Raw genomic sequence first — 22407 nt, 5'->3', positions numbered from 1 at the left:
ATTTCGTTCCTGGAAAACCCTTTAAAACATATTCCAAGTTCCAATGTTTGACACGGTCTACATCTCCAGTGCAGAAGCAGGGGGTGTGGGGGAAGAAGAAATGTTCATACTTTTTCTGGGATGATCACCTTCTGTCTTTTGCCACAGATAACCCAATATCTGAAATAGTAACAGGCCAAAATATGGCTGAAGGCCACTTCCATTTCACTAACAAAAAATCCCTGAGGCACAACAGAGAAGTTAGAGCATCTTTCTCCAAGCTTGTGCCTTCCAAATATTTTTGGACTACAACTCCCATCAACCAATGGTCAGTAATGATGGGACCTGCAGTTCAAAGCATCTGAAAGGTACTAGGCTGGGGAAGGCTGAGTTTAAAGTGTTGCTTCTTTCCCCTCTTCCTCCACCAGATGTGCTGGAAAGTATCCAGAATTCTACATCCCATTCCAAACAGGAAACCTAAGCAACTACTAAAATCAGCTGGGTAGCCAATGAGGTGCGAAGGTTTACATTACTACTGAATAATTGTTTTGTTTCTAATTTAGGCATGCTCTACCTTAAAAATTGATCAACTCCGGAAATTCATATGATTGTAGGTTTGCTGAGGAGCACCGATATGTAAAAAGGTTCACCTTACAACATTTTTATGATGGTCCTACTACGCTGTTGACATACATGTAATGAAATCCTATACAAGTTTACTCAGACCTAAATCCCTCTTATGTTCAGTGGGACTTACTCCCAAGTACGGTAAGTATGCAAAGGGTTGCAACTCTAGGTTCACCTCCGTTTAAGGGAAGACCAGCCAAGGTTCTTCTGACATGTGGAACAATGTTTTATTCATGTAATTAAGTGACCTTTATTTATTTCTCTTGTATTCACTTCTATCAATGGGCTATGTCTGAGTTCTTTTACGGTGGGTGGGGACTGAAAGGGGAAATTAAGGGGGAAACCAAATGTTGTCAATGTGTTTATTTTTTAAAAAACAAAAAACTACACACACACAAACAGTGGAAAATGACATGTTCTAACTCACCTCAATGATAAAAGAAATACCGTATTTTTCGCTCTATTGGACGCACCGGACCACAGGACGCACCTAGTTTTTAGAGGGGGAAATCAAGGAAAAAAATATTATCCCTCCCCCCAGCCCCAAAGAGCAACGGACAGGCTGCGTGCAGCCTGTCTGCTTCTCCCAGAGCTTCTCAGGGCTGCGGGGGAAGCCCGGGTTCCCCCCCCAGCCCCAAAGAGCAAAGAAGCCAAGACAGCGCACGGGATCCATAGCCGCGCAACCTCTCCAGCCAGGAGCTAAACCTCTCCAGCGCGGCTAAAGAAGAAGACAAGGCAGTCCAGGGCAGGCACTCACTGCCCTGGCCTCCTCTTTAGCCTTGCACAGCATCTTTAGTCTTGCGCAACGGGATGGATTGTGCCCGCTGTCCACCGGGGCTGGACTAGATGACTCCTGGTGTTCCCTTCCAACCCTGCAATTCTATGACCTCGGAAGGCGTTTAGGGTCTCCACCACTGGAGGCTTTTAAGCAGCGGTTGGGGGACCATCTGCCTGGCGTTCTTTAGCTGTGATTCCTACATTGTGAGGGGGCTGGGCTAGATGACCCTTGGGTGGCCCTCCCAACTCTATACAGTCCTACAGTTCTGTGGCAGGAGATCCACAGCCACTTCACACAATGCCCACTCCCAATTTTCATCTGAGAGACATGTGTCTCTCAGTACCCCCCTACCTGCCACACTTCCCCCACCCCACTTAAGCTGAGGGAATTCCTGCCCAGAGAAACTCCCAGCAATCAAGGAGGAGGAATCCGCTGCAGCCGTGAGCAGCGGAGGATCCATGGTCCCCTTCCTTGTCTCCTCCATGGTTGCTTTGAAGCAGGAAAGTGGGAGAGGAGCTGCTTACACGAGTGTAAGCTGCTCCCCTCCCACATTGCCGCTTCAAAGCAATTACGGAGGAGGAATCCACTGAAGCCTCGAGCAGTGGAGGATCCATGGTCCCCTTCCTTCCCTCCTCCGTAGTTGCTTTCTTTTTTTTTTTTTTTTTTGCATTTTAAAATTTTATTGGTTTCCAACCAATTATACATTTTATCCATATTACAACATTCTTATCCATTTTTGACTTCCTTCAACGTTACTGACAATCATTCGTAGTTATCCTTTCTTACACATTCCATTCTTACATATTGCCATTTTTCCTCCTTTCTTTCATTATTTCTAATAGACAATACTTATTGGGTCTTTACAGTGCCTCTTTAAAACCCACTAGCGTTGTATTTACATCACAGTTATTTTCCAGATAGCCCACAAATTTCTCCCAGTCTTGAATAAACTTTTGGTCTTTGATATATCTAATTTTCCCTGTTAACCTGTCAAGTTCTACATATTCTGTCAGTTTTTCTCTCCACTCTTCCACAGTTGGGATTTCCTCCTGCTTCCATCTCTGGGCTAACACAATTCTAGCAGCCGTTACCGCATACTGGAAAAGTTTGCGATCTTTCCTTTCAATATCCTTTCTTACCATACCCAATAGGAAGATTTCTGGTTTTTTGGCGAAGGTGTATCTCAGCATTTTTTTCATTTCGTTGTAAATCTCCTCCCAAAACCTTTTAATTTTTTTGCATTCCCACCATTGATGATAGAATGTCCCTTCTTTCTGTCCACACTTCCAACATTTATTGTCTACCTTATACATCTTTGCCAGCTTCACTGGTGTCATATACCACCTGTAAAGCATCTTCATCATGTTTTCTTTCAGTAAGGTACACGCCGTAAATTTTATATTCACCTTCCATAACCTATTCCAATCTTCCAATTGGATACTGTACCCAAAGTCCCTCGCCCACTGAACCATCACTGATCTCACTTCTTCGTCCTTCGTATTCCATTCCAGCAGTATTTTATACATTTTTGACAGATTTTTATGTTCATTGTTTATTATCTCTTTTTGATATCTAGATTCTTTTTCCTCATAACCCCTTTCCTTCACCTCTTTTTTGAACATTTCATTAATCTGGAAATAGTGCAGCCAATCGTATGTAAACCCTTTAACTTGGTCGTATGGTTTTATTTTCCACTTTCCTCCTTCATTGGTCACCATTTCGTCGTATTTTCCCCACTTTCCTCTCATATTGATTTTCTTTACCCCCATTATCTCTAACGGGGATAACCAGTGGGGGGTTTTTGGTTCTAGTATGTTTTTGTATCTATCCCAGACCTCTATTAACGCACCTCTGAAAACGTGATCGCTAAACCCCTTGTGAGCCCTCTTTTTATCGCACCATAGGTACGCGTGCCACCCAAATCTGTTATTATATCCTTCCAAATCTAGAAGTTCTTTATTTTCCAACTTTACCCACTCTTTCAACCAGCACAAACATGCTGCCTCGTAATACAGTCTCATGTCTGGTAGGGAGAAGCCACCTCTTTCTTTTATTTCTGTCAGTAATTTAAATTTAATTCTGGGCTTCTTCCCTTCCCAGACATATCTTGAGATCGTCTTTTGCCAATCTCTAAAATCTTTTGTACCTTTTATTATGGGTATAGTTTGAAACAAAAATAACAACTTAGGGAGCACCATCATCTTAACCATTGATATTCGCCCCCAGAATGATAATTTCATTCTGGCCCAGGTCTCCAGATCTTTTTTTATTCTGTTCCAAACTGGGGTGTAATTATTTTGATATAGATCAATATTCTTTCCAGAGAGCCATATTCCCAAGTACTTAACCTTTCTAACTACCTCAATCCCTGTTCTTTGCTGCAATAATTCAGTCTTATCCTGATCCAAATTTTTAACAATCATTTTTGTTTTCCCTTTGTTCAATTTAAATCCCGCTATATTACCAAATTTTCCCATCTCATCCAGAATCTCCTTTATACTTTCTATCGGCTCTTCCACTGTCAGGACCACATCATCTGCGTAAGCTTTGACTTTATATTCATTGTTACCTAAAGTCACCCCTTTAATTTGTTTGTTTTGTCTTATTGCATTTAATAGGGTTTCCAGAATCACTATAAATAACAGTGGCGAGAGTGGGCACCCCTGTCTTGTTCCCTTAGCTATTTTGATATCTTCAGATATAACATTATTGACTATCAGACTTGCTTTTTGCTCTGTGTAGATTGCCCTTATGCCATTCAAAAATTCCTGGCCCACCTCCATCACCTCTAAGTTTTTCATCATAAAGTCCCAGACCACATTATCGAACGTAGTTGCTTTCAAGCAGGAAAGTGGGAGAGGAGCTGTTTACACGAGTGTAAACTGCTCCCCTCCCACTTTCCTGCTTCAAAGGGAGCCCGGGAGGAGGGAATCTGCTGCAGCCTCGAGCAGCGAAGAGGATCATTCCCTCCTCCGTAGTTGCTTTCAAGCAGGAAAGTGGGAGAGGAGCTGCTTACACGAGTGTAAACTGCTCCCCTCCCACTTTCCTGCTTCAAAGGGAGCCCGGGAGGAGGGAATCTGCTGCAGCCTCGAGCAGCGAAGAGGATCATTCCCTCCTCCGTGGTTGCTTTCAAGCAGGAAAGTGGGAGAGGAGCTGCTTACACGAGTGTAAACTGCTCCCCTCCCACTTTCCTGCTTCAAAGGGAGCCCGGGAGGAGGGAATCTGCTGCAGCCTCGAGCAGCGAAGAGGATCCATGGGTCCCCTCTTTCCCTCCTCCGTGGTTGCTTTGAAGGAGGAAAGTGGGAGAGGAGCTGCTTACACGGGTGTAAGCTGCTCCCCTCCCACTTTCCTGCTTCAAAGGGAGCCCGGGAGGAGGGAATCTGCTGCAGCCTCGAGCAGCGAAGAGGATCATTCCCTCCTCCGTAGTTGCTTTCAAGCAGGAAAGTGGGAGAGGAGCTGCTTACACGAGTGTAAGCTGCTCCCCTCCCACTTTCCTGCTTCAAAGGGAGCCCGGGAGGAGGGAATCTGCTGCAGCCTCGAGCAGCGAAGAGGATCCATGGGTCCCCTCTTTCCCTCCTCCGTGGTTGCTTTGAAGGAGGAAAGTGGGAGAGGAGCTGCTTACACGGGTGTAAGCTGCTCCCCTCCCACTTTCCTGCTTCAAAGCAATCACGGAGGAGGGAATCTGCTGCAGCCTCTAGCAGCGGAGGATCCATGGGTCCCCTCTTTCCCTCCTCCGTGATTGCTTTGAAGGAGGAAAGTGGGAGAGGAGCTGCTTACACGGGTGTAAGCTGCTCCTCTCCTACTTTCCTGCTTCAAAGCAATCACGGAGGAGGGAATCCGCTGCAGCCTCGAACAGCGGAGGATCCATGGTCCCCTTCCTTCCCTCCTCCGTAGTTGCTTTGAAGGAGGAAAGTGGGAGAGGAGCTGCTTACACGAGTGTAAGCTGCTCCCCTCCCACATTGCCGCTTCAAAGGGAGCCCGGGAGGAGGGAATCTGCTGCAGCTTCCCCCACCTCCCGCAGAAGCCGCGCGCTCTTTAAAGGGGCTGTACGGCTTCTCCTGGCTTTTCTGGGAGGTGGGGGGATTCCCCCACCTCGTAGAAAAGCCCGCAGGAGCCGCGCAGCCTTTAAAGAGGGTGCTGCTCTTGGGGGCTTTTCCCCCAGGAGGGAGAAGGTACTGCTGCAGCCAGTCAGTCCCTTCTCCCTCCTGGAGAAAAGCCCGCAAGAGCGCACGAAGCTTGTGTGCGGCTCTTGAGGGCTTTTCCCGCCTGCCTCCCCCCTGCATTCGCTCCATAGGACGCACACACATTTTCCCTTGCTTTTTAGGAGGGAAAAAGTGCATCCTATGGTGCGAAAAATACGGTACTGTCAAGCCTTGATGTATTTGGAAGAGAGAAGATGAACATAAGCCTTAGCTTCCAGTACAGTGGTACCTCAGGTTAAGTACTGAATTCATTCCGGAGGTCCGTACTTAACCTGAAACTGTTCTTAACCTGAAGCACCACTTTAGCTAATGGGGCTTCCTGCTGCTACTGCGCCGCCGCTGCACGATTTCTGTTCTCATCCTGAAGCAAAGTTCTTAACCTGAGGTACCATTTCTGGGTCAGAAGTGTATGTAACCTGAAGTGTATGTAACTCGAGGTACCACTGTACTTTAAAAATGCAGTCCCTGTTGCAAACCCAAACTAAATTCTGCCCCGTCTGAGGTAAAAAATAAATAAGTGGAATAATATCCGTAGGCTCTGTTTCTACTACAGAGTAATAAAACGACCAGAGCCTTTATTAATTCTGAACAATCCAAGACAAGCAGCAGTCGTTTTATAAATGTTATGGCTAAAGTTAAAAGAGCTTTCTTTGCTTTGAATATGTGCTTAGCACAGGAATGTAAATATTCTGATGTAGCAGATTCTTGTACACCAGATAATTAACCAAAGGATTATTGGGACTGCGGCTCACTGAACCAGCACAGAAGGTCCCATGTACACTCCCAGACACCTCCAATTAAAGGCTCTCGGATGCCAGGACTGGGAAATATATGAGACCTTGAGTCTGCTGCTAGGCGAAGTAAACAATACTTAACTAAATGGATGAATGGTTTGACCCAGCATACAGAAACTTTATAGGATAATGCATTCAACTATAATTTCAATTAACCCCAAAAGGCAGTGAAATTCCCTATTGTCTCTGACTTAAGTGTCAGAGATGGCTTTGGAATTGGATCCAATTTTAGGGCAGGCAGGCGACCCTAGGTTAAAATGGCCAACAGTCATAATGATGGAAACTGAAGTCTAACTAGAACTGGAGGGCACCATATTGACTATCCTTGGACTAGACAAACCATGTGGTCCTTTCCTTCAAATTCCACCTTCCATGCTTGACCTTCAGTCAACATGCATCTTTTATCTGTAGAAGACCCTTTAGAAAGATACTGTATGTGTGTCTAAGCATCCTCTTAATACCCAATTCAAACATGCAAGAACAAAAATCCTGCATCACAGAAAATAAATAATTAAAGGAGTCTTATTCGAATCAAAGAATGAGCCATCAGTGGAACATTTCCCATCTCCCTGTGAAGTAGAACAGGGTTCAGTCAGATGATGTTTCTAATAATAACATGACCAGACAGCTCTATTTGTGGAGATCACAAAGCACCTTTTCAGCAATTCCGATCCCCAGAGACCAGTCCTCAACTAGCAACATAGGAAGTGGCCTTATGCTGAGACCATTGGTCCATTTAGCTCTATGATGACTGGCAACATCTCTGCAGGCTCTCAAGACAGTGGCCTTTTCCAATCCTGCCTACAGATGCAAGGGAGAGAACCTGGGACCTTTTCTGTGCAAGGTATGTGTGCTTTACAACTGAGCTATACGAAAGTCCCCATACACAGATGGAGAACAGCACAGATTGTGTTGCCTTCCTAGCTCTTTTCACATATTTAGCTGAATAAAAGATCCCTGAAATTCCCCACGTCACCTCCAATGCTCTTTGTTGTGCAATTCAGAATTCAAAAAGGGAGCACATCATACAGGAGTAGCCAGAGTAGTGCCTTCCAGATGTTGTGGACTACAATTCCCATCAGCCCCAACCAGAAAGTGATCAAGTGTTATAGCTAAATCAACATCACTACCTTGACTATGCCTGCGGGAAAATGAGTCAAGTTTCCTCCCCAAAATATGCAGAACGACACATACAAAGGGCATGTTTGCATGTGAAGAGTGCAGGAAAACAAAGCCGTTCTGGTGATGAAACCTAAATTTGGGGCGAAATCTGAGGAAAGCAACAGTCTACCTAAGGAAATCCTCCTCCGTTCCAGAAGATGGATACAGTACTAACAAAGAGTCGGATGTGAAGCTCATTTTGGGTATGCTGGACTTTATGCACCACTGGAAAGGGGTTTGTGAAGCGGGTAAGAGACAGGAAAATTCTACACACTTTGCAAACAATTGCATACGAGAGTTGTCACTGAGACCCGATAGAGAAGATGCTTAAGCTCTTCAAGAGGGAGGCGGTTGTAAGTAAAAAATCGCAACTCTTCACATTTAGCATTATTTAGGAGGAAGGGTACTGCAGCCAAGCGTAGAGCCAGGCTTGGAGAGATGTAAGCCCTTCGTTCGTCCCCCAGTTTGCTGGGCCAAGCGCGGCTTCCCGAGCAGCGGGGCCCCCTCCTCCTCCTCCTTTCCCCAGCGGGTCCTCGCGGCTCTCCCCGCAGTCGCGCGCAGTCACCTCCCCAGTCCACACAGACAAGGCTGGGCCTCCTCCGCAACCGAGGCGCTGGCTACCTGTGCAAATCCCCGGGGCAGAAGCCCCCTGCCCGTCCCCCACCCCGCGGAGCGCAGGACCAGGTCCTACCTGGGTCCCTGCGAGGGGGCGGTCCCTGCCCGGCTTGCTGCTGAGGGGGCGCGTGTGGAGCTCGTCGCCCTCGCCCTCCTCCTCCTCTCCCTTTCTCTCCGCGCCGCGTCTCTCTGCGGGGCAGGAAGTGAGCAGCCCCTCTGGCGTCCCCCGCCGTGGCCCTGTTACCATGGGACGGAATCCCTCTCGCTCCGGAAATCACTGTCGGGAAGAGGTCTGGGCCAGGGAGAGAGGGAGAGGGGAGGGGAGCAGCCGCCCATCTTGAGCGTGGCGCGCAGGCGACCCCGCCATCTTGAGCGTGGCGCCACCCCGACGCGGTCTAGGCTCGCTGCAGCCGCGGCTGGTATAGGGCAGCGGGTTTTCCAGGAGCAGGGAAAGGTGGAAAAGCTTGGCGGGTGGTGCGCGTGCCCTTGCTCCTTTCTAATACGTTTAACCCTTTGAGGAGGGGAGGGATATACTACCATTTTTTGACTCAGGGTCTCATAAAAACCTAGATCGAATTGCGAAATGCAGCTTGGGACGGTTAGATTATATACTTGAAATGCATGGTTTGAATGTGGTTTGAATGAATGCCGGATTCTTGGGGTGGGATAGGCATCTAAGCCTTGCCTCCATTTCTCTTTCTCCTGTCGTCGCCCTTGTGTTGAATTTTAGATTGGAAGCCCCTCAGGGCAGGGATCTGCTCCTTTTGTAGTCTGTAAAGCGCCATGCACGCTGATGGTGTCTTATGAATAACAACGCAGGGAGCTCTCGCCCTTTTAAACTTCCAGAGCCTCTGCCCATATGAACCGACCCTGGACCCTGCAATCACCACCTGAATCCCTTTTCTGGCTGCCCTCTCCCTGGGTTTCCATCCAGAAGGTGGAAACAAAGAAAGGGTCTTTTCTGTGGTGGCTCCTCACTTGTGGAATGCCCTCCCCAGGGAGGCTCCCTGCTGGTGCCAACTTTTTCCATTTTAAGCACCAGGCAAAAGCTATGGTTTTCCCAGTAGTGATGTATGGAAGTGAGAGCTGGACCATAAAGAAGGCTGATCGCCGAAGAATTGATGCTTTTGAATTATGGTGCTGGAGGAGACTTTTGAGTCCCCCATGGACTGCAAGAAGATCAAGCCTATCCATTCTGAAGGAAATCAGCCCTGAGTGCCCACTGGAAGGACAAATCGTGAAGCTGAGGCTCCAGTACTTTGGCCACCTCATGAGAAGAGAAGACTCCTGGAAAAGACCCTGATGTTGGGAAAGATGGAGGGCACAAGGAGAAGGGGACGACAGAGGACAAGATGGTTGGACAGAGTTCTCGAAACTACCAGCATGAGTTTGACCAAACTGCGGGAGGCAGTGGAAGACAGAAGTGCCTGGCGTGCTCTGTTCCATGGGGTCACAAAGAGTCAGACACGACTAAACGACTAAACAACAACAAAAGAAATTCCTTATTACATGCAGTTTTGCCTGATTTGAATTGCTTAAAGTACTTGTTGCCTTTCTTGTGCGGCAGGATCTGCAAGTCCTGCCTTTTATTGGTATAGATGTGTTGTTTAAATTTTTATTGGCGGTTTGTTATAATTTGTTCTAGACTAGAGTTTATATTTTGTTTGCTTTGTGTCACCTGGGAAGAAAGTGAATGATGATGATGCACAGCAAAGGCAAAAAATAATGAGTGGGGGGATGACAAAGTAGAATATGGTAGGAAGGAAATGGTAGATTTGAAAGAGGCTGAGGAAACACACACACAAGTTGACCATAGGCAGTATGCTGGATGTTACTGCAAATGAATTTCTCCTAAGTCTTATCATCCAGTTGGAGTCTGAAAGAAGTTCCATGAAAAGGTGGATTCATATGGCTGTGGAAGAATAATAAAGTAGCACTGCCATTTGGATTAGATAGACATTTCACATATCTGTCATGCTAGGATGTGATCCTGCTCGTAGAAAGGGATAGGGGAATAAGGGTCAAATTTTGTCAATTTCCCCTTCAGCCTCCTTCATTCTGAAGCATCCCCAAGGCTCCTGAAGCATATTTGTGGAAGGGCCTTTACGGGGAAGGAGATGCCGGTAAACAGCACTCTTATCAACTTCTGCTATCTGCACTTCCATAGACATTGCCAAATCCAGGAGAATCCCCAGGCTGCTATCTTGGTCCTTTGAGGGAAGTGCAACCAAGTCCAAGACAGGTTGTAAGCCTGCATCCAGATCAGCCTGCTGCCCTGTCCTGACTTTGCCTGAAGAAGCAAAGACATGTCTCTCTGTGTGAAGGAATAATGCCTTTGTTTAATGTGGTGCTCTGCAGTTTATATAAGCGATTGTTGTTTTTTAATGTCTGCTTCCCAGTTTATTGGGGTCACGTTAACAAAAGGTGGTGTTTTTTTCATTGATTAGCCTTAATGGTTAATCAGTTAAGGAATTAAGCCCTAATTTTCATCTGTTACATAAATGCTGGAAAGGTGAAATGCTCAAGGAAAGAATATAGCTGGGGCACCTGCATATACTTGAAGAAAAGCATGCTGCTTTCAACCACAGGCAGTCAGACCTGGGGAGCAATTTGGCATATAATTGCTACCACCTCCTAAGGCACAGGACGTCTGACTTTGTTCCCTTTAGCAATGAATTATGGGGGAGAAAGATACTGAAGTGTTTTCAATTGTGTAACTTTTAAATTATGAAACTTTTGAATGGTTTTTTTTTAAAAAAAATAGGAAGGTGCCATTAATAACAATGTACTGTTGATATACTTACATTATTTTCATGCTTTACTGTGAATCTCCCTGAGTATCCAGAGATGAGATATGCCCATGAAGCGATTATGACTTAATAGCTGAGGACTGTAAAACTGAAGTATAAACAAAGCAGGAAATAATCACAGCTAGACTGCTTTTTCACCATTTAAGTGAAGTATTCAAGAGTAGGGCTTAGAGTGGCTGGGGAAACGCAGCCAGATGGGCAGGGTATAAATAATAAATTATTATTATTATATGGATCTTGCTGGCTATGAAAATCTGAAACGGTGACCCTGACATAAAGCTCTTGTCATGGTACAGATAATCCTTCCCATGGACACCAGGTTGTTTCTGTACTCTCACGTCTTCTCAGAGAAGGGGAAAGAGTTGAAAGGGATGATAAGAATATTTCTGACTCAAGCCTTAACACTGTTAAAAATTCACTCTCTTGCTCTGCATAACAAACATAATCCCCTCAGGAACTGGATAACCTGTCAGTTGCCAGATTCACATACTTACATAAATATATTCTTATCTATGGGGTTTTATGCTCAGGGAGGCTCCAATCCCCTATAACCTTTGAGTCCCAAAAACATTTTCTTTGCAGACAGCTGTGCCTTACACTAGAGCTGACATCTTCTTTTCTGGCAAGGTTCCTAGGGGTTTGGTGGGGAGGGGGCTAACACGTGAGCTTCCAAATGCAATTGGAAATACAATTCCCATCACCCCTGACCATAGCCCTTGCTGCCTTGGGCAAGTTAGAATCCAACATCTGGGGGTGGGGCACAGATTAGCCACCCCTGCTTTCATAACGGCTGTAATAGGAGAAAGCTGCACCTGTTGAATTTAAATTAGTAGGCAGATTTTAAAGCCACAGAGTCTCCAGCATGAAGAAAAGGCAGTAGCCTAATTGGAGACCTTTATTCCATCTAAAATAGCAGATGTTTTCCCTGTGATAATATTCAGCTATGTTCAATGGTCACACATACTTAGCTGAATAAAAAAGGCTCTGGCAACTGATGCTTCTTCTCACCTTTATAGTGGGAACTTGGGCAATAAACTGGTGTTCATCTCTGTAGGATACATTCGAACTTACTGCCTCTGAGCATTTGTGAAGTCTGCTCCTTTAGTATTGTATCTCCAGATGGAGATTCTGGGAAGATTTGAGGCCCAGTGTGTAACTTTAAAAAAAACAGCAACACCTTTTTCATCCTAGTGTCAAATATATCTGAAAGTGACCTTAAGAGTATTGTACTAATTCTGGTTCATCAAATAATCTCCAAATAATCTCCTGAGACAACCAGGAAATTGTGTAGAATGTACGATATATATTGAATGATGCAAACAAGAGTCATACAGTGAGATCAATTTCCTATAAGTGTAACTTTAAATATGCTATCCGATTCTGTTTGACTGGTTTAGCATGATGACCTCATCTTTGATTGGAGATGGAAGAAGGCACTGGTGTCATTTTGTCCAGTTGATAAATCACTTGGCCTGGAAACCAACTATAGCAGTGGTGGAATACCTATGGTCCTTTAGATGTTGCTGGACTACAACCCAGCATTCCTACTGGTTACGCTGGCTGGGGCAGATGAAAGCTGGAGTCCACATCTGGAGGGCTAAGAGTTGTCCCACCACTGTTCTAGAGCCTCCCCACTTCTGTCTTTGCCACCTATTCCCATGACTACAGTTCAAGACTAGGTGTATTTTATTTTATTTTATTTTGGATGTCTGGTCATTTTGGGGAGACCCGGAGGTGCTTTGAAAAGCCATCATTGTACTTTGCATGCTGTGTCACAATATTTGGTAAAACAGGGTGTACAAGTTTCATAGCTGCACACTGTGGTTCCACTCCTTTCTCCTGGGCCGTGTCCAGAAAGTGGTTTGGGGGATGAGTGTTCAGACCCCTGGGCTCTCACTTGTGGGGTACCTCAGGGTTCCGTCCTCTCCCCCATGCTTTTTAACATCATATGAAGCTGCTGGGAGAGATCATCAGGGAGTTTGGGCTGAGTGTTCAGCAGTATGTAGATGACACCCAGCTCTACCTCTCTTTTAAATCAGAGCCAGTGAAGGTCTGGAGGCAGTTGGAGGATGGATGGCGGCTAACAGATTGAGGTTGAATCCTGACAAGAAGTACTGTTTCTGGGGGATGGGGCAGGCGGGTGTGGGGGACTCCCTGGTCCCGAATGGGGTAACTGTCCCTGAAGGACCAGGTGCACAGCCTGGGAGTCATTTTGGCTGTCCATGGAGGCGCAGGTTAATTCTGTGTCCAGGGCGGCTGTCTACCAGCTCCATCTGGTACGCAAGCTGAGACCCTATCTTGCCAGAGTGGTGCATGCTCTAGTTATCTCCCGCTTGGACTACTGCAACGCGCTCTACGTGGGGCTACCTTTGAAGGTGACCCGGAAACTGCAACTAATCCAGAATGCGGCAGCTAGAGTGGTGACTGGGAGTGGCCGCCGGGACCATATTAATACCGGTCCTGAGAGATCTACATTGGCTCCCAGTACGTTTCCGAGCACAATTCAAAGTGTTGGTGCTAACCTTTAAAGCCCTAAACGGCCTCAGTCCTGTATACCTGAAAGAGTGTCTCCACCCCCATCGTTCAGACCAGACACTGAGATCCAGCGCTGAGGGCCTTCTGGCGGTTCCCTCATTGTGAGAAGTAAAGTTACAAGGAACCAGACAGAGGGCCATCTCGGTAGTGGCACCTACCCTGTGGAACGCCCTTCCATCAGATGTCAAGGAAATAAGCAGCTATCCTATTTTTAAAAGACATCTGAAGGCAGCCCTGTTTAGGGAAGTTTTTCATATTTAATATTTAATGAACCCTTGAGTCACATTTGGCAATGATATCTCATGGGGCATCCCATAGAGGACAGCCAGACAGCCAAACAAACACAAGCCACTTTCCAAAATATATAGTAGATTCTTCCTTGAATAAAACAAACACTTTGTGTCAATAAGCCAAATAATTACTCCTTAAAAGTGCGAATTCAAACCCAGATTACAACCACCAAATGAACAGGAACCATTTTCAAGCTGAATGAATTTGTTGTGAAAACAAAAACAGCCATGTCTCTTTTTACTGGAAGTCTGTTGTCTTGGGACAACTTGAAAAGTCAAACTCAAAATTAGAGCTTGTCGTGCAGTGCCACCTTGTGGTGAAATATAATGAGACTACCCCCAATTAAAATTGACGAGTTTATATTCTGGGCATGAATGGGTCCGTTCAGCATGAAGTTCCAGTAACAAGGCAAAGCTGTGTGGTTTTTTTATTCAAAGCATTCCATATTTAGATGTGCATCAGGTGCTTATTTACAAACTTGACAGTGGCTAAAGTTCATTTTGGACTGGGGAGGCTACCTTCTTCAAGTTCATTGACCACTGCAACAGTGTTTTCCGGAGAATATGCAGGTGTCTCTTTAGAATCAATGGACCCATATCCAAAGCTCTGCCTCTCCAGGTGCTCTTTTTCATTTGATGCAACAGTCCCCTCCATCTCCTGCATCTCTTCTCCATCTTCATCACTTTCACTTTCCTGAAACCAACCCCCAGACAATAGCAAATTCAGGGCACAAAACCAAAACAATTTGGATGTCTTAAGGGAGGCGTGTTTTCTTATTTTACATAAGAGCCTACTGGATCAGGACAGTGGTCCAGGATGTCCACAGGAATCTCACATTCTCCTGTCCTGCGGTTTCCAGCTGACAAGCAAAGGGTCCCCATCTTATATTGGTGCAGCTTGTACTTCCTGCCCAAATGTATAACCTTACATTTGTCCCTACTGAAATTCATTTTGTTAGCTTGCGCCCAGTTCTCCAATCTGTCCTTAGCTTTAGCTACCCCTCCCAGTTTGGTGTCGCCTGCAAATTTGAAGAGCATCCCCTCAATTCCTTCATCCAAGTCATTTATAAAGATGTTGAACAACAACAGGCCCAGGACAGAACCCTGCAGCCCCCCACTTGTCATTTTTTTCCAGGAAGATGAGGAATCTTTACTGACCACTCTTTGGGTTCAGTCAGTCAACCAGCATTCAACAGTGGAAAAGACTCTGAAGATGATGGACCCTCCTTCATTGGAGATTTCAAAGCAGAGGTTGGATGGCCATCTGTCATGGATGCTTTAGTTGAGATTTGTGCATTACAGGGGGTTGGACTAGATGACCCCAGGGTCTCTTCCAGCTCTACAATTCTATGATTCTATGACCGTGGAGGCAAAGCATGGCCATCATGGCTAATAGCCATTAATAGCCTTTACCATTATTATTTTTTAATAATCAAGTGGTACATAAATTTTGTGAAATAAGTAGCATAAGTATTAGTGGAAGCTGAAACGTAGCAGAATGGAAACAGCACTGATTGTGATAAACGCAGAACAGGACAGCCTCCCCATATTCCTAAGCCACAGCCGGCCCTATTCAGCCAAAGGAAAAGCTTTTGGGAGCCCTCAGGAAGACGCCAAGGAGGAGAAGGAGAGAGTGAAAAAGTCACCTTTCCTCCCATCTCCTTTGCTGGTGTTTCTCTGGATCCAACAACATTAGAATTTAGGTATATCATCAGTTGTAAAGGCAGACCTCAGACATTTTGAAGAAAAACAAATGTTGCTTCCACGGTCAGCCTCAGCACAGTTGGAAACCACTTTTAGATTTCTGCATCACAGGCCGACTTCTCACAAAACTGCAGGGGAAATGGTAAATCTGTACCTTGTTCACCTGCTGTTTTGAGAAAGATTGGCCTATGATGCAAAGTCTATAAGCAGTTTCCAGCTGTGCTGTGGCTGACCCTTGCGGGGGCAGGGGAAAGAGAAGTCTTCCATATGACTCAAAATTGCATAAATTCAGGCTGGAGGTGTGAGAGAGTGGTATCTTAAGAAAGGCTCCCCCATCCAACACTAAACTAGGTGTCGGGGGAAAGGGACTGCAAGTTTTCTAGGAAAAGATGAAGTCTTGTGGAGTCCCACCTGCTACAAGTAATTCTTATCAGCTGTTTTGGAGACTTGCTTGCAGAAACACTTAAAAGGGACCAGCAAGAAAACGAAGATGTTTGTTTTGGGAAGTAAGTGCTAACATGCCTTTAATATTCCCATGTAACCCAATTTCAAAAGGACCCTCCTTTGTTATTTCCTGCCAAACTTCACAGCCAGGGCCATTTCTCTTTGCTCTTCTGAGATCCCCACATCCAAAGCTGATTGCATTCCAGCCTCATCCTTATTGTGGCTCAGCAGACTCACAAGAAAACAGGAGGGCTTATTCCTGAGCAGCTTCTTAGCCTCCAATGAAACAGACAGATAACCGGGCAAGCGGTAAACAAACAGATTTGCTCTGAATTCTCTGAAGAGTTGCCAGAGAAAAGGAAGTCATTCCCCAGAGATAAATTCAATAGGATCGGTGCTGTGGGCTTGAGCCATAATAAAGCAACCCTAATTAACCAAACACAAACAATCCCAGTGATCTTAATTCCTGTTGCTTTTGCTCCACTTGGAGCTAGACTACACTTACCTTGTTCTGTGTCCTGTAGTATTCATCTATTGCATATTGATATTTGGATTCATTGAGTCCAAACAGCGCGGCGAACTTCCCACCAAGGAATTCGCAAGCTGTAAGGATATTGAAGAAAAACAGCAATTGGCACCTTCATCTTAAAGAGAGAGAATAGAAAATGGATGGAAGGGAAGTGGGAATCACCAGTGGATCCCAACAGATACAACAAGCCACATCCCACCTGAGTTGAGCTCTTGTTGGATCTCTAGCTTGTGAGCAGAATATATGGAGACCAAAAGATGGGCCATAATGCAACTTGGTTTATGTGGACTATGGATGCACATTAATCCTCCCACATCATATGTACCACATTTTAACTTCCATTAAAATGGCCTTCAACCTGGTGTCTCTCCAGATGTTGGGCTACAACTCCCATCAGCCCCAGCCAGCATGGTTACTGGTCAGGGATGATGGGAGCTGTAGTCCAATAACATCTGTTGGGCCCTACGCTGGGGGTGGCTATAGTAAGATAGGCCTTGTTCCTGGTTTGCTGGATGAAGATGAAGACAGACAGACCTTTTCACCCAGGAGCAGAAGACTTAACCAATGTCCACAGACCCAACATGCGCATTTTTTAAAAAGCAATTGTGAATTGATGTGGTGACTGTTCTCACACCATCAATTTGACAACCATATTGAAAAGAAAAATGCTTACTAAAAAAAGTTGTCGCTGCTATTCGAAGGACCCAAAACCGCAGGTAACTAGCCCAGGAGAGGCCAACCTATGAAACAAAAGCAACATTTTACCAATGACAGTACAGAAATTCATTTGCCACTCCATTAACAGCAGGATTATATATTTGAGATCGAGGCTGTGGGTGTCTCTTTTGAACTCAGAAGACAAAATGTGTTCCTTACAACTCAAAAACCTCTTTCTTGCCCTTACAAGTGAAACTATAGAGACCTTTCTATTATCAAGGGTGTTTAAAATTTGGTAGGGTAGGGCCTTCACATCCAATTATATGTCTCCTCCGATATTTGTAATTTCTTGTAGAAAACACCTCTCATTCAAGAAATAAAGATGCAGATTCGGCAGGAGTTGAGATGGGGAGAGGAACGCTTGGACGTTTGCTGTTTAGGTGATTCTCCATGACTAGAATGAAATAATCTTGTCCTTGTTCCTCCCCCTCATTACAAACTCCTATAATCCAAACCAAATGCAGACGACTTGCCATTCTAAGGCAGAAGTGGGAAAACTCAAGACAATCTCTCTCTCTCTCTCTCTCTCTGTGTGTGTGTGTGTGTGTGGAGGCTAAATTGAGGCCCTCCAGGAGGCCTTGTTCTCTGGTCCTTTGAACGCTCCTCAGGCCACACCTCTTCCCGGCCATGTGCCACCAACTCTGGGTGCTTCTGCTTGCCTGGATGGAGAGAGATGTTAATAATAATAATAATAATAATAATAATTAATAATAATAATTTATACCCCACCCTCCCTGGCCAAGGCTGGGCTCAGGGCGGCTAAGAAGCAATAATAAAAACAAGTTGAATGAATACAACTTAAAAGCAAAATTAAAATACAACATTAAAATATTGAAACATTAAAATATTAAAATGCAGCCTCATCACAGGAGGAGAAAGGAAAAAGAAAAAAGAAAGAGGGAGCGGGAATCAAACTGGCTCCAAGCCAAAGGCCAGGCGGAACAACTCTGTCTTACAGGCCCTGCGGAAAGAAATCAGATCCTGCAGGGCCCTGGTCTCATGAGGCAGAGCGTTCCACCAGGCTGGAGCCAGTGTTGAAAAGGCCCTGGCTCTGGTTGAAGCTAATCTAACTTCCTTAGGGCCAGGGACATCTAGGGTGTTGCTATTTATGGACCTTGAGGCTCTCCATGGGGCATACAGGGAGAGGCAGTCCCGTAGGTACGAGGGCTTTAAAGGTCAAAACCAGCACCTTAAATCTGACCCTGTACTCTACCGGGAGCCAGTGCAGTTTGAAAAGCACTGGGTGAATATCCTCCCATGGCAGAAACCCCATGAGGAGCCTCACTGCAGCATTCTGCACCTGCTGGAGTTTCTGGGACAGCTTCAAGGGCAGCCCTGCGTAGAGCGAATTACAGTAGTCAAGCCTGGAGGTGACTGTCGCATGGATCACTGTGGTCAGGTCGGGACGGGAAAGGTAAGGTATGAGGGTATTGAAAGACCTTTACATGGCTGGAATGTTATATGTGGTAGAAAAATAAAAGTCTGGCCACATCCACCACTTTTACACGGTCCCTGGAAGGCTGCCCTGAAAAGGGGTTCACACCCCTGCTAAGGAGAGTTATCCCACAAGAGCGTACACAAACAAAATTGTCAGAAGGCCTCAAAACCCATCCTTCTGAAATTTGGCAGGTGGAGAAAAGGGCCTTTTTTGTCGTGGCACCCAGCATATTCAAATGCCCTCTTTAGCAAAGATTGCTTAGACCCCAGTCATTGCCAAGTATATATATTAATGCTTAGGTCTTCCAGCACATTAAGACTGGTACCAAGTGATGGTCATTATCGGCTCTACTGAGATTTTAAATTACCTGATGTCATATGCTGTGCACCTATATTACTTTTCAAGCACATTCAAAGCACATTATTTTTGTCAAGAATTATGGGCGCTGTCGTTACAATTCTCAGCCACCTTGAACAAACTAATGCCCAGAATTATTTGTGGTGGTGTGTGGATTGTGCTTTAAAGGTATAGTGTGCATGCAGTGGGAAATTAGATACATTTACTTTAATTGCTTTTTGTTTTGTGTTATTAGCTGCCCTGGAAGTATATTTTTTTAAATGTAAGGCTATATACAAATTTGAGGTTTTTAAAAACATTCTCACAGTGTCAGGAAGTGGATTGTGGTCGCTTTCCTCCATATCTTCTTCCTCTGTACTGTATTCTTCCATCGTTTCACCACTTGTAAAATGAATAATCCTCCTTGGAGGTTTCCCCCCCTTTGAACCTTCATCTCCTGGCTGTCTGCCACCATTTTCTTCATTCTGCTCATCAGAAAGATGGTGATCAGCTGAGACAATTTTAGGAAAATTGTGAGAGCGTCCATATGCATCATTATTTTTATCTCACTCACGGTGAGTTGGTAATAAGGTTGTGTGCTGCACATATCCTCTATGTATATATCATATACAAATATGGAAGCTACTTAACATTCCATTGCACTCTTTGTAACTTTTGGCCACACTTTTAGAGTGACCAAGAAACTAAAAACCAAGCAGAGCTATGAAGACAAGAGCAGGCTTGATTCTAGGGCACGAGTCCTCCAGATGTTGAACTACAACTGCCATCATCCCTGACTACCAGCTATACTGGCTGAGGATGATGGGAGTTGGAGTCCAACAATATCTAGAGGACACTATGTTGGCTACCCCTATTCTAGGATAACAGGGAAGAAGTTCAGGACATACAAACACACCCCCATGAAGTGCCTGAGTTGTTTTAAATTTGTGCTTAGCTAGAGGGTAAGTGTTTGTCTTCTCAAGCCGATAAAGTATAAAATATGAGAGTCTATATGTGTTGATTATGAAGAGCTCAGCGCTTCAGCACAGTCCATAAAATCGTATTGTGCACTTAAAATATTTTGCACACATATTTTACAATGCATCGGGGGATCGTGCTAAAAACACATCTAGCTCTGGAGCAGAAAGTTTTGTTTACCGCTCCATTATCTCCCAGCTACTGTGACAAACAACAGGGGAGTTAAAAGCAGGTTCAAAGGATTTTCTCTGCTGCCGTGTGCGAGGAATTATAATAGGCAGCTATTGCTAAAGATCTATTAAAAACCCACAATAGTCACTCACCTTCAGAATCCCTTGGCTCCCTTCCATCACAGAAATGAGAATCTGACTAAAACGCTGAAGAAGTTGGGAGGAAAACAAGAAAACATAACTGGGGCCCCTCCTCTTTTGGGAACATTAGCAGCTCATAACTGAAGACACCAGCCAGGAAAAGCAGAACTGCTTCAGGAGGGAATTGTGCTCATAAAAAGGGCTGGCAGTATTTGAATTGTGGGCTGGGCTTTTTTCTTCCTTTTTCTGCCATGCAAATCTAAATGATCGCAACAGAGAGGTGGCGAGCCAAGAGGAACAAGTACCTGCAAAAATGATAGTTTAGGAGGCTGCCAAATCTGCAATTTCTTTGTTCCAAATCTAGTTTTAGGGATCCATTTTCAGCACCTCCTTTTTGATGCCCTCCCTCCCTCAAAATGTTTAACAAGGTTAAAAGTCACAGTGGTATTTGCTCTTTCCCAGCAACTAACCAGCCAGAATCAACGCCACACCTTTGTTGAATGGAGAGAAGCCGCTTGTGGCCTGGGATGCTGCGCCACCTACTGCTTGTTTTGTGAAAGTGCCACGTGTTAGAAAGTTACACGTCGCAATCGCAGGTCTTCTAGCTATGCTGCGGATTCCCGACAGAACCGAATTGAACAAGACATTATCTCATTTTTTAATCAGAAGCTTTTGTCGTATGCATAGCAAAGAATAAGGCATAATCAGACTTGGTAAGGGGATATTTATTTTGAGTTTAACAGCTCCAAAGCTTGAATGATTCTGTCCCACTCTGATTCAGTCTGGTAATAGGTTTTAATTTATAGTGTACCAAGGTATTCAAAATTATTCATAGTCAGTCACTGTAAGTAGTCCTAACAGCAGTCCTAAAAGGTAGACCCGCCTTTCTCAATTTTGGGTCCCCAAATGCTGTTGGACTACAACTCCCATCATCCCTAGAGAACAGGGCCAGCAGTCATGAATGATGGGAGTTGTAGTCCATCAACATCTGGTTGGGGGCAAGGCTGAGAAAAGCCGAGGTAGGCGATTCTTTGCATATCGCAAAGGGGCAGGGGTTAAGAGATGGGGCAGCCAGCTGCAAATAAGACTTGTAATGCATGGGAAACTGTGAAGGCACATTATGGGATGTGTGGGCAAGACAAGTTGTTGCTGCTGCTGATATTCCAGTTTCCACATGATTGCTTTGCCTCTGACCACCCTACTGAAAGATACTGGCTTGCCTAAGTCATGTAGGGAGTTCATAGGCGAGACAAATTTAACCTGGGAGATGTCCCAGCTCAAGCTTGTAGTCTTAAGACACTATAATATACAGTGGTGCCTCGGGTAAAGAACTTAATTCATTCTGGAGGTCCGTTCTTAACCTGAACCTGTTCTTAACCTGAGGTACCACTTTAGCTAATGGGGCCTCCCGCTGTCGCTGTGCCACTGTTGCACTATTTCTGTTCTCATCCTGAGGTAAAGTTCTTAACACGAGGCACTATTTCTGGTTACAGATAGGTAGCCGTGTTGGTCTGCCATAGTCAAAATAAAAAAATTCCTTCCAGTAGCACCTTAAAGACCAACTAAGTTAGTTCTTGGTATGAGCTTTCATGTGCATGCACACTTGTGCATCTGAAGAAGTGTGCATGCACACAAAAGCTCATACCAAGAACTAACTTAGTTGGTCTTTAAGGTGCTACTGGAAGGAATTTTTTTTATTTTCACTATTTCTGGGTTAGCGGAGTCCGTAACCTGAAGAGTCTGTAACCCGAGGTACCACTCTACAGGGAAGCACCTTAGTTTAATAGCACAAGAGAAGCCTGCTGGATCAGGCCAGTGGCCTCCCTAGTCCACCATCCTATTCTCACAAGCAGGACCCAAGGACAAGAAAAGTCCCCTCTCCTGTGGCTTCCAGCAACTGGTATTCAGAACCACTGCTGCCTCTGATAGTTGAGATTGAACACAGACATCAGGGTTAGTAGTAGCCATCGATAAGCTTATCATCCATGAATTTGCCTCCTGCTTTTTAAAAGCCAGTACTTTGGTACAGTGGTGCCTCGCAAGACGAAATTAATTCGTTCCGCAAGTTTTTTCTTCTTGCGAGTTTTTCGTCTTGCGAAGCACAGTTTCCCATAGGAATGCATTGAAAATCAATCAATGCGTTCCTATGGAGACCATCC

At 45.1% G+C, this 22407-nt stretch overlaps 2 protein-coding genes across 2 annotated transcripts in view; both read right to left on the bottom strand.

Annotated features, from left to right (window-relative positions):
• The window catches only part of DISP1 (dispatched RND transporter family member 1), a 91514-nt gene extending 82991 nt beyond the window's left edge, over positions 1-8523 (bottom strand). The window contains exon 1 of the mRNA XM_082217298.1: positions 8233-8523. Within this exon, the coding sequence (XP_082073424.1) occupies positions 8233-8403 (171 nt within the window). The 5' untranslated portion in view covers positions 8404-8523. The remainder of the gene's footprint in view (positions 1-8232) is intronic.
• Positions 8524-14205: 5682 nt separating this feature from the next.
• On the bottom strand, positions 14206-20915 carry FAM177B (family with sequence similarity 177 member B). Its single transcript, XM_082218004.1, has 5 exons — positions 20261-20915; positions 19286-19444; positions 17142-17208; positions 16445-16542; positions 14206-14485 (listed from the first exon to the last, which is right to left on the bottom strand). The coding sequence occupies exons 1-5, from the start codon at positions 20285-20287 to the stop codon at positions 14288-14290; spliced, it is 549 nt and encodes a 182-aa protein (XP_082074130.1). The 5' UTR covers positions 20288-20915; the 3' UTR covers positions 14206-14287.
• Positions 20916-22407: the final 1492 nt, after the last annotated feature.

The sequence above is a fragment of the Podarcis vaucheri genome (assembly GCF_965113315.1).
Source record: "Podarcis vaucheri genome assembly, chromosome: 3".
Taxonomy (NCBI): Eukaryota; Metazoa; Chordata; class Lepidosauria; order Squamata; family Lacertidae; genus Podarcis; species Podarcis vaucheri.
This window is presented reverse-complemented; position numbering and strand designations above follow the sequence as displayed.

Coding starts and splice junctions, on each gene's coding strand:
- FAM177B (XM_082218004.1), bottom strand. CDS start 20,287: ATGGAAGGGAGCCAAGGGATTCTGAAG. Junction 16,543..17,141: donor AGCAGCGACAACTTTTTTTA/GTAAGCATTTTT, acceptor ATATCCTTACAG/CTTGCGAATTCCTTGGTGGG. Junction 14,486..16,444: donor ACTACAGGACACAGAACAAG/GTAAGTGTAGTC, acceptor GGTTGGTTTCAG/GAAAGTGAAAGTGATGAAGA.